The 16507-nt window shown below is 45.9% G+C and overlaps 3 protein-coding genes across 3 annotated transcripts in view; 1 reads left to right on the top strand and 2 right to left on the bottom strand.

The window, feature by feature from the left end:
- CIRH1A (cirrhosis, autosomal recessive 1A (cirhin)) overlaps positions 1 to 16507 on the top strand; it is a 65413-nt gene that overhangs the window by 4681 nt on the left and 44225 nt on the right. Inside the window, exons 2-3 of the mRNA XM_006860216.1 lie at positions 13292 to 13452; positions 15422 to 15613. Of these exons, the coding sequence (XP_006860278.1) occupies positions 13294 to 13452; positions 15422 to 15613 (351 nt within the window). The 5' untranslated portion in view covers positions 13292 to 13293. The remainder of the gene's footprint in view (positions 1 to 13291; positions 13453 to 15421; positions 15614 to 16507) is intronic.
- Positions 968 to 3746, bottom strand: LOC102834401. The gene is made up of 2 exons (XM_006860214.1): positions 2966 to 3746; positions 968 to 2653 (listed from the first exon to the last, which is right to left on the bottom strand). The coding sequence occupies exons 1-2, from the start codon at positions 3687 to 3689 to the stop codon at positions 1797 to 1799; spliced, it is 1581 nt and encodes a 526-aa protein (XP_006860276.1). The 5' UTR covers positions 3690 to 3746; the 3' UTR covers positions 968 to 1796.
- Positions 968 to 4684, bottom strand: LOC102834787 (chromosome transmission fidelity protein 8 homolog). Its single transcript, XM_006860215.1, has 4 exons — positions 4662 to 4684; positions 4294 to 4411; positions 2966 to 3910; positions 968 to 2653 (listed from the first exon to the last, which is right to left on the bottom strand). Exons 1-3 carry the CDS (start codon positions 4682 to 4684, stop codon positions 3686 to 3688), a joined length of 366 nt encoding a protein of 121 aa, XP_006860277.1. The 3' UTR covers positions 968 to 2653; positions 2966 to 3685.

Below are 16507 nucleotides of genomic sequence, written 5' to 3'. Positions count from 1 at the left end.
TCTTCCGTGGTTTAGCTGGCCAAGAAGTAAGCTATTTTGAGAACTACAATGGGGGAAATCCGGTCAGCCAACTGCAAAGCTGAGACTTCACTAAGGGCTTGCTTTTCTTCAGCTTTTACTTGAATAATCGGAGATGGACTCCGGTTGGAGAGAGCTCCTCTGGCTGTCCTACCATCAAGCTCTGCCTTGCACTGTAGTTGTCAATGCTCCTCAGATCAAAACTAGGCAAGTACAGGTAGGAGGCTTACAACGTTTGACCTCGACTGGTTTTTCTAAGTTATTTTGTACATTTTTCAGCAGAAAAAAACAAAAACCTGGGTCTTCAGCTTTATCCCTATTTCTTGCAAGGGAAGAGCCTTTATACAACTAGATGCATTTTGGTTTTTGTCATTTTTGAGAATTTTAAGCCTCTTTTGTATTGTATGCTACAGTAATTTGTACACATATTTATTTTTACCTTTTATTTCCCCCTTTTTTACTTTTCAGGTCAAATTTTTTACACTACACTTATTTGTCAAAATAAAGATTCTCATGTAATGCTGGTATTTCTGAGCTACTTCCTCCCAGCTTTGTAATGAAATGAAAGCTAGCTCTGTATTCCAGTTTGAGAAGAGGCATGTCAGGTAGAAACTACTGTGTCGAGGTAATTTCAGTGGAACTCATCAAAAGGACGATGAGTTGTCACAGCTGCCTCTAGCTCTGGGGAAGACAGGAGGCCCACCTTGGTTGTAACTGTACACCTGAGGTGGCTTGACCTTTATGTTCAAGGGGGGCAGGGTCTTTGGTGAGAGGCTGGCACATGCAGGAGCCATCAGTAAGGCTAGAAACAAAACTCACTAGAGCTCTGTAAGCGGGAAGTATTCTAACTGGCAGGTGATGTAGAACTGTGGCCAAGCTGAGATCATTGAAAGCAGTACGTCAGCTTCCTTCCCTAGAAGACAGGTAACAAAGCAGAGTGACATCAGCAGCCCTCTCATCCCATTTATTAAAGAAATAGTAAGAAAAAGATACAATGCAGGAAAAAACATCAACCCTCCTTTCACATCAGGCGGAACCAAAGCACAGTGATTTCTCCCCTTTGTCCCCCACCCCCATCCCAGTTCCAATGTCCCCATCCCTATCAGTTTAAATTTTGAGGTTCTTTGATTGGGAGTACCAGTGGAGAAGGAGTTAGATGAGCAGTGGGCCTTAATTCTGGCTTCTAAGTCCCAAGAGGAGGGAGACTTGGGCCAGTCAGGCAGGCAGAAATTGTTATTTGGTGGGTCTCTGAAGTGGTTGCCCACCTCCCTGTTTTGTGTTCAAGCCCCCAGGGAAAGATATGGCAGTAGAAGATGACCAGGCCTAAGCTGCCCAGGTCACAGCTACCGAAGCATGGTCTGTTCACCAATGCAACCTTTCTAAAGAGCAGTGGACTGATTTTCCCAGTGTTGAGCAGGGGTAGACGTATGAATTGGGACCTGTAAGCCAATGTATCCCTGAGGAAAAGTCCATAAGAACAAATCAAGAAACTAGTAAGAAACAAGGGGCAGAAAGCTGTGGGACAAAAAGCACAATAGGCTTCTGCAAGGCTGGAGACCCTCTCAGTGCCAGGATCAGTCCCACCTACCAAAGGCCATGTCCCATAAACATTTCACCTTCAGCCAAGAAAGAAGTTTGAAAAATATGGCTCATTTGAACCTGAGCCCCACTATGTACTTCAGATCATAGTGCCATATCTACCCTTTTATCTAAAGGACAGCCCCTGCCCAAAACCACAGTGCCTGAACACCAAGGTGGTCCAGAAGGGAAAATGAGATTTAAGGAGGTAACATTCCATTTGGGTACATTGTAGCCATTGGGCCCCCTGGTCTGGGGAAAGCAGCTGAGTTTGTGCCAGTGAGGTTCCCCACTCTAGGAAATGGGACCACAGTCTTGCCTATAGGGCCATTCATCCTTGGAAAAGAAGCTGGGTTTAGACCCAGGGGCCCAGTTGGCCTTGCAAAAGGAGCTGGGTTAATACCCACAGGGCCTGTTGAAGAAGCCAGGGGCCCAGCAGCTGACCTGGGGAAAGCAACTTGCCCAGGGCCTAATGGGCCAGCAGACCTTGGAAAGGTAGCTGGACTTGGACCCTGAAGGCCAGTGGCCCTTGGGAAGTTAGCTGGGTTGGGACCTAGTGGTCCAGAGGCTCTTGGGAAAATTGCTGGGCTTGAGCCCTGAAGACCAACAGACCTCTGAAAGGTAGCAGCAGGGTTTGAAGCCAATGAACTAGATGACTGAGAAAAGGCATTTGGGTTCAGGACTCCTGAACTTGCCCCCCTTGGGAAGGGATTAGCATTTACCGCCATAGGACCAGTTGGCCTTGAGAAATGAGCTGAATTAGGGCCCATGGGGCCAGGAACCCGTGACATGGGTGATGGATTTGGCCCTGGAACACCAATTCCCCGAGAGCCAGGACCTGAATTTGGGCCTATGGGGCCTGGTACCCTTGTGATAGAGGATGGGGTTGTACTCAGGTTTCCAGAAGCCTGTGAGAAAGAAGCTGAATTTGCTCCTAAAAGACCTGCGGCTCTTAGAATGGGGCCAAGATCTAGGCCTTGAGGTCCAGCCATTCTTAAATTAAGACCAGCTCCTGTGCCCAAAAGGCCACCACCTGTTCTAGTGTCCAGATTAGGGCCTGGGCCCAGGCCACTTGCCCGTGGGTTGAGCCCAAGGCCTGGGCCCAGGCCACTTGCCCGTGGGTTGGGACCAAGGCCTGGGCCCAGGCCACTTGCCCGTGGGTTGGGACCAAGGCCTGGGCCCAGGCCACTTGCCCTTGGGTTGGGACCAAGGCCTGCGCCCAGGCCACTTGCCCTTGGGTTGGGACCAAGGCCTGCGCCCAGGCCACTTGCCCTTGGGTTGGGACCAAGGCCTGGGCCCAGGCCACTTGCCCTTGGGTTGGGACCTAGGCCTGGGCCCAGGCCACATGCCCTTGGGTTGGGCCCAAGGCCTGGGCCCAGGCCACTTGCTCTTGGGTTGGGCCCAAGGCCTGGGCCTTGATACATACCTGATCTGGGGGCAGCATTTGTACCCAAGAAGCCTGATCTCAAATTGGGACTTGGTCCTGGGCCAAGACCAACAGGCCTAGGATTGGGAGGAGCATTCCCAGAGGTCAAAAAGACACCTGCTCTCAAGTTAGGTCCAGGTCCGGGAGCCATAGGACCACCACTTCTGGGGTCAGCAACTGTTCCCAGGAGACCACCTGTCCTTGGGTTGGACACAGGACCTGCGCCTGGGAGACTGCCTAACCTTGGGTTAGACAGAGACCCTTGGACTGGAAGAGTCCCCGCTCTGGAGTTTAGAGCTGGGCTGGGGCCCAAGAGGCCACCTGGCCTTGGGAGAGAAACTGCCCCTGTTCCAGTAGGATTCATCCCTCTGGGAAAAGAAGCCATACTTGGGTCACGAGCACCAGCAGGGTAGGGCGCTGGATTTGAAGCCAATGAAACGGATGGAGTTGGAAAAGAAGATGGGTTCCTTGGAAATGGGGCCAGATTTCCACCAAGAGAAGCTGCTGCCATAAGGAAGGGATCTGAGTTCACGCCCAGTGGGTGGCCTGTGTTCAGAGCAGGACTCCCCTGTGGTCCCAGGGAACCGTCAAGTCGTCCTCGGGGTGGCAGCGGAGCACGAGTCCAAGGAGTTGGCCGCTCTCTAAGGAAAATCCGGGGTTCTTTCATACTTTCTTGGGAACGCTGGTGATAATGGGCTTGGGGCGTGTTTTGAAAAGGATCTTGTTTTTGATGAGTGCTGTCACCTGGTACTGGGTGCCAGTCTCGCAGCCAAGCTCATCAGAATCTCTCTCCCCAGGTGTGTGTTTGACAAGGACGGCAAAAGGTTTCTCCAGGTGGATGATTTTCCCATACAGGATATGATGCCCCACGATCAGCACAGGGATTCCCTTTGGCAGAACAAGAACAAGCTTGAGGCTCATGACAAGGTCAAACACCCAGGTGCCTTCTGAAGCTACTCTTGGCAGGCGACGCTGGTCCCTCCCTTCCCTAGTCTGGCTCTACCATTGTTGAACCACCACTCTGGACAACCCACCCTTGTGCCCCACACAAGAAATTGTCCACTTTCAGTATGTGACCCTTCAGATTTCCCAAGGTTAAAATTCCCCTGGTACTACAGAGGTGGGGGAGGAGAACAAGCAGAGAGCTCAGCAGATTAGCTAGACCTTAGATAACAAACCTGAGGGCAGTCCTCACTCTGGGTCCTGGGAGCACCACCATGGTGCAGCTTGCTTTTCTGAGGCATTAGGCAAAGAAAGAAAAGCCCCCTTACCTCAGTGGTGTAATGTAGGTCTCCCAGGAGGTTTCCAGCTAATCCGGTGCTGTAGCGAGCCTCGATCTCCCCCTGTAGCTCCATCAGCACCCATTCTGCCAGGCCTCCAGCCCCAGCACTGCAAGCAAAGGGCTGGTGGTTACAATATTTTGAGGGGTGTAGGATGAGTAGTGGTCCTACACCACCATTCAAAGCTCAAAAGAACTCTTCATTGAGCACTAGTTCTTGGGAAACTGGCATACGAGGCACTGACCTAGAGATTCAAATGCAAGGACTTGTGCCAGCTGCAACTGAGGACCTGGATTATTTGCACATCTGTAGAGTCCTAATCATTCAAGCTAACAGAAAAAACCTGAACACATACTCACCTGGAAATCACAATTTGTACCATGAGCTTTCTGTCTTTAAAAAACAAATGAAAACTGTAGAAAGAGAGAGAGAGAGATTTAGGACAGCAACAACAGAAGCAAATATTTATCACTGTGTGCCTGGCACTTTTCTAAGTGCATCAGACACATGTTCTCATCGTATTCACCTAACTACCCAGTAAGGCTGGTTTAATACTGATACTGTACACATGAGATAAGGCTGCTTCAGATTCCCAATGGTGAGCCATAAAACAGTATGGAAAGTTAACAGGCATCACAATTCCACATAAGGTCAAGAACCAGGATTTGAATCTAAGACATGTACTACAGAGCCCACTAGATCACTGTACTGTCTTGCCTTTCTCAAGGACGTTCTACTTTCTACTCAGTATATTTACTGAAAATTAAGAGATTCTTTTAGATTTTCACTTTTTTCTTGATTTGGCTATTTTATGTTTCAAGGTTCAAAGGTTGTCCTTTAAAAAAAAAAGCCAAGAAAAAATGAAAAAGGTCCGCTTGCACAGCCAACGCTAGTCAACTTTTACTTTATGCAATTGCACCACCTGGTGGCATGTTTGTTTTCTATGAGAATGGGTTACAATTTCCCTCAATGTTTCACTTGCATCATGTCAAGGATCTAAACTGCAGCTTTTGGCTAACTCCTCCCAAAATATTTATGGAGTCTAGAGGAAAGGTAAGAGTCCTGATGTGGTACTGCAGGATAATGCACTGTACTGCAAGGTTGGTTTGAACTGAAAGGTCAGTGGTTCAAACCCACCTGTCACTCCTTGGAAATCCTATGTAAAGTTGCTGAGTCAGAACTGACTGGATGGTACTTAACATAGTATTTACTAACTGTAATATGGAAAGTTAATTTTTTAATTCTGTGCAAGTTCTGCAAATGCCTGATTGAATGAACAGTTAAATAGGTTTCTTTACTTCACCGTTAATGTGCATTTTGGGAAAGTGAACTCCAGAATATAGTATTTGTAAGCAGAACCTCTGCTAGAACACGAAATACACTTTGTGAACATGGAATTGGTTAACTCACTGGACTTCTAATTCATATATAAACAGCTACCATTTATGGAAATTTTGGACACTTGGTGTGGTGCTGTAGAAGGAGCACTGGACTGCTAACCACAGATCGGTGGTTCAAACACCCATCAGCTATTCCTCTGAAACTGAACTTGACAGCACTTTTAAGAAATTTTACCATGGATCTAATGCCGTGCCTATATACAGGTAGTTAGCTCAGCCAATCACAGTTACCTAATGAAACAAATACTCATCCCTATTTCGCAAATGAGACTACTGAGATATCCTGAGATGAAGTCATTTACCGGAGATCACACAGCTATGATTGGTAGAGCCAGGATAAGAACATAGGCCATCTGACTCTTATCTACACTTACAATCACCACCGAATTCTGCCTCTCAATAGAAGTAAATCAAATGCTAAGGAGAGTGAGAAGTACTGAAGGTATCAGAGACTCAGTACATGGTAGAGTTGGTCAGAGGGCAGGTAAAGGGGAACAGAGGGCCTCTTCAAAGAAGACAGATGTTCTGCAGCAGCACTCACCACTACTGGTGTGGTACTGTTAAAATAAACACGGGTTTGCTAATAAGGTTGGCGATTCAAAACCTATGCAGGGATGCTATGTGTCAGAAACTACTCAATCACTTACCACCACTATCTACAGGAACACCGAAAGCATTTAAACATCCTTCTAGGGTTCCTTGGTGAAAACAGGATGACTATTTAGTCTGTGGCTCTGGAGTTCTTTCCTGTGTGATCATGCACAATTCACTGACTGACTGTCAGACTGACACCTCGCTTACCTGACTCTTCCAACTACTATACAGGCCAAAGATGACCTATACAAAAAACTAAAAAATCGTTAAGTTCTACTCAAACAAATCACCAGGTTTTTTATAGAGGTTAAGCCAGCATTCCCACAGCAAGGATGACAAACAAATTCATGAAAAAATGGCTCAATAACTAGGAATTGAAAAGGTGCGAAGTTTTTCAAGGTCAATACAGGTACAGCGATTGTAAACAGATACCTGTAAATGAGCATGTGATGGCTGACGGGGTAGTGTATTTTCCTCGAAGGATGTCACAGTAAAATACAGGTGGTTTTAGAGAAGCCACACAGGTACAGGGATGCCTTCTCAATCTGTTAAGGGCAACACTTTATTGTCTGGTATCTGCGCACTGGCAGAGAAAGGAGAAAACCTACTTTCTGACCACACATTTGGGATGGGGATGTTGTAGACTGTTTTAGGCAATGGGAATACAGAAGTATTTTCAGCACATTCTCTTCCTGGACAGTTTCCTGTTAGAACAGGAATTCAGAGGGCAAAGGAAAATAGATGTCAGACAGTTAGGACAGAGAAGCTATACTCACATGCCAATCCTTGGTGCTTCAATGAGCACATGTCTTTTACCCATTATGTAGGAGGCCTGACCTGAGTATACCTGTTGATATGGTAGACATCTAGCAGTGTGCCCTGCAAGTAAGGATTCTGTCTCACCTATTGTAAACTTTTGTGCTAGACCTACTGGGATGCTGCAAATGTGTATACAAACGGGTCTAACTTACAGGCATCTAGCTCATGGGAACGCATGGGCTGAACTGGCTAGTTACATTTATGTACATGAGGGTGTATTTACCAACTTAGTAAAGAATATAGAGAAGGTTGCATTCTTTAGTGAATTGAAAAATTCTTCTCTAGTACCTTGAAATAGCTTGTTAAGACTTGAATTCTTTCTTTTCTTGCTTCATGGAATTACCACTCTAGGTAAATGTTTAGGGCTAGAGTAGGTGGGCTTCCCGGGTACTTTACTAAGGGCACAGCTAGTGGAAGTAGCAGAGAATATGTATTTCTCTTAGTGCTGAAGCAAATAAAAAGGACCTAAGGACCTCTGGAGGAACCAGTCACTAGAGAAGGACATCATGTTTGGTAGGGTGGAGGGTAAGAGAAAAAGAGGAAGACCCCCAGCAAAAGGATTGGTGAAGCGGCAGCATCAATGAGTTCAAGCATGGTAACAATTGTGTGGTTGGCCCAGGTCTGGGCAGTGTTTTGTTCTGTTGTGCACACAGTTGCTTGAGTCGGTGCTGACTCGATGGCACCTAACAAGGACATGCAGTGCAATCTGTTCTCATTCCCTTGAGTGGGCAGAAATAGGGGAGTGAGGGAAGAAAGCAAAAGAAGAGGTAAAGAAGTATAGTATGAGTTAAATCCTAGTAGTAAGAATAAATAATAATGAAAATTCTCTGTTTAACAAGATTTCTATACCTTCAGTCTCTAATGACATTCTAAACAAGACTTAAAGACAACTTAAGCAATTTCTAGGTGTGTGTTCTAAGATTTGGCTTATGAACAAACCGCTGCAGCTTTATCAAGAACCACATCTGAGTGATGACCACACTATTACATCAAGAAAGAGAATCGATGGAAGAGCAGTTCCAGTACTCATCTCTGTTGAGCCTTGAGCTCAATCCCAGATTTGACTAGGGCCAATGAGCTTGTCTTTAGAACAATAATTACAGGCTGACAATGTAACTGTAGAGTCAGAATAGCTTTTCAAAGAGGTTGTTTAAATACATTGTATTTCAGAGCGGTATCATTCTCATAGACAAAAACTAGAGTGTGGTCTTGGAGAGATGGGAAGATGTGAAGAAAACCCTACCTCTTCCCCTCTGCAATGAATTATTTTGGCCACTTTCCTAGACCCACACCCCTAATTCAACATGTAAAACGTTTTTTACTCAATTTTTCTGGTTCTTCACATAGCTAAAGAAAAAAATGAAACAGTATCCAAATTCTGTATTCCTACAATAGTCAAATGCCTTCAGTTCTGACAAAGAAACTTAGGGGAACAAGGAAATTTAAGGGGGGGAGCCTTTTTTGTAGATTCATTTTTTAGGAATTAATTCTGTAAGTCAGCCTTAAGTCATCCCCAGTCTTAAGACCTGAATGTTTGTAGTTTGTATGTCTTGGGTGAAGACCTGCTGATTCTCAGGACACTGATTTAAATGATCCCTGAACCCAAACCACAGGGCAGCAGAGGAACCACATTCTCAAAACCAGTCTAAACCCACAGAGAAAGCCCTAACTCAAACCCAAAGGTCTGGAATGTACCTTGTATTCCTGCCCTTTGGCTTCTATCGGGTTTTGACGTTAGTAAATTACTATTAAAATGATGACAAAGAACCTGAGGAAAATGCTACATGATTTTTGAGTCCAGCATATATCTTTATAACACAAAAAGCAGCTTCATTTCTCACATAGCTTAACATCATGACAACAGCACGATGAGCTAGGTGGGCAGTCTTATTCCCAGCTTACATGTGAGGCAACAGGTTTAGGGAGGCCAAAGATGAAGTCACTTGTCCAACACTACACAACTAAGAAGTGGACCAGGTGGGATTTGAGTGTTCTCTCCCTCAGACCTCTTTTATGCAGCACTTCCCTAAGAGTTCTGGTTGCCTTTACAGTTAACTCTCACAGGAGCTCTTAATAAATGGCAATTAAGTAAATCCATGGGAAGAGTTTAAGAAACTCGCTACTAAAAGTAGCTGTCACATCTGTGGGGCAGATTGTTCAAAACAGTAAATGCCTTTTTATCAAATCCAACTGATACTTAGGTTTTTAAAAACCACCACAATGCTCACCTCTAGTATTCAAACTTGAACCTCTGTTTCATAGTGTAAGGAAAAATAAGTCCAAAAAATAGAGGACATTCTTTGTCATGAGTGCATGTTAAATCTTCAACACAGTGAATACTCGTATCCTCTGATCTTGGAATTGTTAAATATTAATAATTATGGGGAACAATCTCAGCAATGAGCTATTAACATATTGGTAGCTGCTCCTCAAAGTGTGGTTTGTACCCAACTGAATACAGCTTATAGCAAAACAAGGGGCTTTGACTTAGTTACAAAAGTAACCGAATGTTACTAAACAATGTTTCATAAATTTTCATTAGAACCTTTAAGCTCAGTTTTCACGTTCTTTTTTATTATACCTTTCCAATTCTTAAAAATTACTTATTTCAAAAAAGTTAAATATGTGATACAAAAGATCTGCAAATTGCTACTCTGATAGCATTGTGTTCTTTGTCCCAGGTATTATAACCAGTGTTTAATGAGGCAGTGAGTCAGACAGACCTGGATTCTGCCACTTTATGCAAGTTGTTGTTAAGTGCCATCAAGTTGGTTCAGACCCGTAGCAACTCTGTATAGCTTTGCTGAGTGGCTGGTGGGTTTGAACTGCCGACCTTGAGGCTCAAACGGATCATACAGTCCAGCGAGTTATCCTGCAGCACGAATCCTGGTGAATTTGTTTTCCCAACAACCAACAAATTGGGCATAATAAAAGCACCTATCCCAAGAGCAGTTGTGAGAATTAAATGAGGTAATAAAAGCCACAGTGCCTAATACAGAGTATGCCTTCACAGTCAAGATATGACTACCCAGAGGAATGTGGCATTTTCCCTTACAAACTGTAACTACTATTTTAATATTTATAGTGAGCCCAAAATAAAAACAATCATCAGAACAAAATCAGATTTAGACAATGGGAGAGTAATTCAAGTATGGCAATCAGGGTTCACTTCAGGGACAGTTTCAGGGATTAAGTTCTGAAAGGCCATGTTTTGAAACATATTGACTGTACCCCTAATGTGTCTTTCCAAGTGAACGTCTCAGTAAGTTTTATATACAACTGGATACAGATTACTTTTATTAGCAGTGTTATTGTGGTTTTGTGATTGAAGGGGATCTTGTCTTCCACAGGTTTACGTCTTTAAGTGCCAGAATCTTATTTTTCTAAACGAGAAGCATGCTTCCCTCTAGAAAGGGGTTATGGAGGGTAAGTGGAACTGAATGCTTCCAAACTTTTCATTAGTGAAGAGTGTATTCAAAACGTGTGTGGATTCTATGCATACACGTGGAACATTTTAGGATTCCAGGGTTGAAGGGAACCAATTACTGGCATTTGTAGACAATAGGTGGAAAAGATGGCTTCGGTCGATCTGAGTTATTCCAGTTTTCTCCATCTTCGGCTACTCTCCAGCCCTATCTCAAACCTTCCTCCTCTTAATTGCGATGATGCCTCATCTTCCTGGAAAGCTCCCTCCTTCATAGCCCTGCTTGGGTTCTCCCGCTAAATTGGATTCTCCTCCCATCAGTTCCCAACTTCTCCACCCACTCCCCCGGACCCCTCAATTCGCTTCCGAGAGAGCTACAAATACTTCGTTCTCTTTCTAGTCCATCCCACTTTCTGAGATTTCTCAAGCCGCATCCCCCTCTTCTTCTAACCCTCCACCGAATTACTCCTAAACCTTCGCGAGGCACACTTTCCAGGCTGTTTAACCCCTTCTTCTAGCTCCCGAGGAAACTAAAATTTAAACTGCCCACCTCGCACCGGAGTGGCCTTTTAAATAGCTCACTTCCTCCCCATGGATTAAAACCCTCTGCCACCCTCATTCTCCAAATCGTTCCCTGCTTCCCCATCCGATCCTGAAGCATTTCCCTCCTTTAGCACCCCACCCCACTATCCTCACTTATTTTGTTCCACCCACAAAGCAGCCTGGGATCACTCTCCCAACCCTCTCTTCCTTACAACAGCTCTCCAAATTACCTTTCCCAGAAACCTTCCACTCCATTATTTAAAATGTCCCCTCAAACAAACCTAACAGTCCCGCTCCCCCAGATCGCCTTTCTACCATTCCCGCTACTTCCTGGATTCCCGTTTCCCCCAGCTCCCGCAAGCCTTGCGTGTCGGGCTCCCAGCCACCCGGGGAAAGGCCCCTGCCCGCACATACCTCGAGGTTCCGGCCCGCGCCGCCCCCTTCTCCGTTCTCCGCCCGCGCTCCACCACCTTTTCCGCCCTTCTGTTGCTGCGCTCCGCCCCACTCGCTCTTCCTTGCCCCCGCCTTCCGCCTCCACACGCCTCCCTTCCCCCCACCCGGGGGCTCCACTGGGTTCGCCACCACCTCTGCGCGGCCCTCTCCGCTTCCCTTCCCCCTCCCAGCCGCCCTCGGCTCCCCGCCCCTCTGCTCGCCATTCTTCTACCAGAGCCGCGCGCCCCGCCGGCCCCAGCTCGCTAGCTCCCCGCTACTTCGCGCCCTCGTCCCCATTCCCGGTTTGACCCTCACTTCCCAAGGCCTCCCGCGCCCCCCGCCCGCGGCCTGACCTGCAATGGCGGCCGCCGAACGCGGCGCCGCGCGGCCAACGGGCGACAACCGAACCTCCCGCCGCCGTCGCCGCCGCCGCGAGCACTGCCTGCGCACTTCCGCTCTCGTGTCGCGAATACTTCCGGGACAGAGCACGCGAGCGCGCGCGCACGTGGGGCCGGGGCGGAGAGTAGTGAGCGTCGGGCTGCGGGTGAGTTGGGGAAGGGGCTTGGGGAAGTGGATGTAAGACGGAGCGTCTGAGGCGGTGTGGTCCGTCCAAATTTGGCGCCCAGCGAAGCTCACGGAGCCCTTCGTGCCGAGACGGAATGGGGGCTCATCCACAGACCTCCAGAGAAGGAAGGGGCGGCGAAGACATGCGAGCGCTTCAGACGCTCTCTTAGCCTGGCCAGGCTGGGCCGGGCCAGCCTGCTGTGCCTGAGAGTTCCGTACCTTGAACCGAGGGAACGAGTGGCGAACCAGACCCAACGCCTTACCCTCGCCGTGTTTGTTGGCAGCTAGGGGGGAGAAGTAGTAGTGACAAGATCCCAGAGTAAGTCATAAGTCGTATCGCTCGCTCCCTTCCCTGAGAAACTCGAGAGTCTATCTTCCCCCAACGGTCACAGCTTTAGTTTGGGTCTGTGATTTGCAAACTTTAGCCAGCCTTAGAGTTGGGAAGACGTGCTTGCTGAAATGCAGATTCCCTGTTTCCCCGCCCCTCTTCTCCAAAGATTGGGATTCTGGAGCTCCTAGGATGTTGTGAAGTGCCATCGAGTCAGTTCCGAGCCATAGAGGCCCTGTCTGTATAGGGTTTCCGGAGGAGCGGCTGGTGAGCTTGAACGGCCGACCTGTGATTCAGTGCGACCTTGCAATCCAGCGCATTAACCCTCAGCGCCACACCAGGACTCCGAAATAGGACCCCGCCCCCAAAAATCATTTTTAACCATTTTCCAGGTAATTTTGATGCAGGAGTTCTGCGAGCCTCACATTGAGAGACTCACCTTGAGAGAACTGTCAGCGTTTCTTGCTGCCTCTGTCTTTAGTGACTTCGATCTGAAGTGATTCGCCATTCTGGCTTTCTGTGAGCCGACTGGTCAGCTTTATAAGCTATGTGTTTTCCTTTTTCACGTGTGGGCTCCCAGTTAGAGAAGGTGGTTATGTTTTTTTGCTTTAAGGTCAAGTACTAGAGTCTCTCCTGGACCATTTTCTTCAGGCAGGTGACAGGATTGTTGAATTTGGGTGGTACTCTGTGTTTTGGTCTTTGCTGAAGCATCCTTATTTTCAAGCCCTCTTTAGTTTGTAGGCTCTTGTGTGAGGTATGAAACCATCATTAATTAGATCGTTACAAATGAGCCTCAGTGAGATACAGTCAAATCGTTCCATCCAGAATGATGATGACATATTGCTGTAGAAGTTTAATAATGACTTCTTTTACACTCTCTCCTAGGAATGGGTGAATTTAGGGTCCATCGAGTTCGTTTCTTTAATTATGTCCCATCAGGGATCCGTTGTGTGGCTTACAATAACCAGTCAAACAAATTGGCTGTTTCACGAATAGATGGCACTGTGGAAATTTATAACTTGTCAGCAAACTACTTTCAGGAGAAGGTAAGTCATTCAGGAGGCTGATTTTGGTATTTCTGATGTTATTTTTCCTTCACTTAAGCTTAAATCTGCAAAACTTTTATGCATTCAAAAATATCAAAAGAACTAGACTCCCCCTAACTCTTCTGAAATCATTTAGAACTACATAAGTCCTGTGACAAATAGAAGCTCTTGTATCAGATTGTCTGTGTAATGCTGCTCCTTGGAAACCCTATACAGGGTCGCTGTGGGTCGGAACCGACTTGATGGCACTTAACAACAACAATGTTGATTAGAAAAGAGCCTTGGGAGCATAGTGGATCATGAGCTAGACTACTAATCACAAGGTCAGCAGTTCGAATCTCCCAGTTACTTTGTGGAAGAAAGATAATGACTTTCTGCTTCCATAAAGCTTTACAGCTTCGAAAACCCTTTATAGGGTTGCTGTGACTCGACAGCACACAACCACCACCACTACCCATGTTGTGTCTCGCTGTCATTTGGAAAATGAGGTTTGCTGGATCTGTTAGACTCAACAAGGAAACAGTCCCCACCATTGCTTTCTATCAGTGTCGGCACCTTTGCAGCTTTGGTGAGGAAGCAGTCTATGCTGGACTGCAACATCTTAATAGCAACCCGTTTGACCATGTAATGGCAGGAAGATGGATTCCTAAGTACATCTGTCTGAGAGAATGTGGACTTGCATTTGGGAGTAAAGAATATTTAAAATTAGATACAACACACTTTGGTGTTGGCAGTGTGCCATCAAGTTGGTTCTGACTCACAGTGAACCTGTATAGGATTTCTGAGGCTATAAATCTTTACTGGAGCAAAAAGCTTCATCTTTCTCCCACAGAGCAACTGGTGGATTCAGATCTGCTGCCCTTTCGGTTAACAGACCAATGTGTAACACATAGTGCCAACAAGAGCTCCTAAAACACCCTTTGGATGTTTCCAAAAGGGATGTTACAATAACACTTTACTTTGCAAAAGCACTTCAAGCATAGCATTTAATTCAAATTATATTTGCTGAATACCTTGTATGTCCCTAACAGCCTGCTACTTGATACTCTATAAATGTTTCTAAATAAATCAGTGATGTGTTAAGTGCTGTCAAGTTGGTTTAGATTCAGCGACCCATACAAAGTTTCCAAGGATCTGCTGGTGGGTTTGAACTGCCGACCTTGTGGTTCACAGTCCATTGCTGATCCTACAGTGCCTCATGGGCATTATTAAGACAAATGTCAAGGCTCAAACCCAGCAGGGGGAAAGATGAGTACATAATTTCCCAAATACTGTGATATATGCCATCATACAGCTCTGATGGAGAGGTGCCTCACTCAGACAAGTGGGTTTAGGAAACCTGGAAAGAGGTGATTTACTGAGCTTACCTTTAAAGATTTATTTTAATAGGAGCTTGAATGAAAATCTGGTTGAGATGCATTAGTTTGTTTCCAGTTTGTAAATATCTTTATAAAGGTTTGATTGGTACATGATAAGCTGCATACATAAAGTGTGCAAATTGTTATTTGGACATACACACACATACCCCAGTGAAACCGTCACCCAATCAAGATAGATGCCTTGATTTTTACAGCATCAAACTAAACTTGGATACAAACGAATGATTCTGCAAAAAAATTTTGCAGAGTAAGTCCTAATAAATAACAAAATCACCTTAGTTGTTGTTAAGTGCCATTGAGTCAGTTCCAACTCATAGGGACCCTTTATAGGGTTTCTGAGGAGTGGCTGATAGGTTTGAACTGCGAAACTGGTTTATCCTATAGCACCACACCATAAAATGACCTTTATAAAACTAAAATTTGAACCTGATAAAAATGAAAGTCAGTAGATAACGTCATCTCTGATCGTACAAAACTCCACACTTAACTTCTAGGAAAGTATATTAAGTGTCACCATGCTGTCTGTGATCATGCCGTAATGCTAGCTAAGGAATTCATTGGTGGATTGAGAAGTGATGCTGTTTCTTTAGTTTTTCCCAGGTCATGAGTCTCGGACTACAGAAGCTCTGTGCTGGGCAAAAGGACAGCGACTCTTCAGTGGTGGACTCAATGGAGAAATTATCGAGTATGACCTCCAGGCATTAAACATCAAGTATTCAATGGATGCCTTCGGAGGACCCATATGGAGCATGACTGCTAGCCCCAGTGGCTCTCAACTTTTGGTTAGTAAGCAACTGTTCAAACTGAGACTTCTCTTGTGCTCACTCAAACACTTGTCCCTGTCTGTACTGGAGCCCAGCAGCCCGACCTACAAGATTGGAGTTGATATTGGGGATTCAAAAGCCCTTGTCCTTTCCCATCCTCCTGGCTCTTACTTTGGACCTTGGTTCATTCATCTGTGAAATGAGAGGATTCATTTGGATCAGTTTCACAAACGGTTCTTTGGAATTGAGAGATGTCTTGTTGTGTGCCATTAAGTCTGTGCACAACTGAACAAACTACTGCCTGGTTCTGTGCCATCTTTATGTTTGAGCCCATGGTTGCTGCTGCTGTTTGAATTGAAAGATGTTCGGGCTGTCTTTTGGTATATTTCATGCTGATAAAGTTTGTTTCAGGTGTTGTTAAGTACTGTTGAGTTGATTCTGGCCAATAGCGACCCTGTATAGGTTTCTGAGGAGCAGGTGGTGAACTTGAACCACCGACCTTTGCTGTCTGGTGCATTAACCCACAGCACCATACCAGGACTCCCTTTTCAGATGTACTGCACGCTAAATCCTTCTGTCAGTTCACAATGCTCATTTATCGTTGTTGTTGTTAGGTGCCATTGAGTCGGCACCAACTCATAACGACGTTATGCACAACGAAACAATGTCCGATCCTGGTCCAACCTCACTATTGTTACCACACTTGAGTCCATCAGTGCTGCCACCTGGCCAATCCATCTCTTTGGGGGTCTTCCTCTTTTTCTCTGACCCTCCATCTCACCAAACATGGTCCCTCCTGACAATATGTCCAAAGTATGAGAGACGGAGTTTGGCCATCTTGGCCTCTAAGGAGCACTCTGGCTGCACTTCTTCCAAAACAGATCTCTTGGTTCTTTTGGCAGTCCATGGCAC

Source organism: Chrysochloris asiatica, unplaced genomic scaffold (assembly GCF_000296735.1).
Source record: "Chrysochloris asiatica unplaced genomic scaffold, ChrAsi1.0 scaffold00037, whole genome shotgun sequence".
Classification (NCBI taxonomy): Eukaryota; Metazoa; Chordata; class Mammalia; order Afrosoricida; family Chrysochloridae; genus Chrysochloris; species Chrysochloris asiatica.
The sequence above is the reverse complement of the archived record's forward strand: the minus strand, read 5'-3'. Positions and strand labels throughout refer to the sequence as shown.

Excerpts from the sequence above, each read along its gene's own strand:
- LOC102834401 (XM_006860214.1), bottom strand. The coding sequence starts at position 3,689 with ATGAAAGAACCCCGGATTTTCCTTAGAGAGCGGCCAACTCCTTGGACT. Across the intron at positions 2,654-2,965 it reads AGCAAGTGGCCTGGGCCCAG|GCCCTAATCTGGACACTAGA; the intron begins GCCTTGGGCCCA and ends GCCTGGGCCCAG.
- LOC102834787 (XM_006860215.1), bottom strand. The coding sequence starts at position 4,684 with ATGGTACAAATTGTGATTTCCAG. Across the intron at positions 4,412-4,661 it reads GTACAAATTGTGATTTCCAG|TGCTGGGGCTGGAGGCCTGG; the intron begins GTGAGTATGTGT and ends CTTTGCTTGCAG. Across the intron at positions 3,911-4,293 it reads ACCTACATTACACCACTGAG|GGAATCCCTGTGCTGATCGT; the intron begins GTAAGGGGGCTT and ends GTTCTGCCAAAG.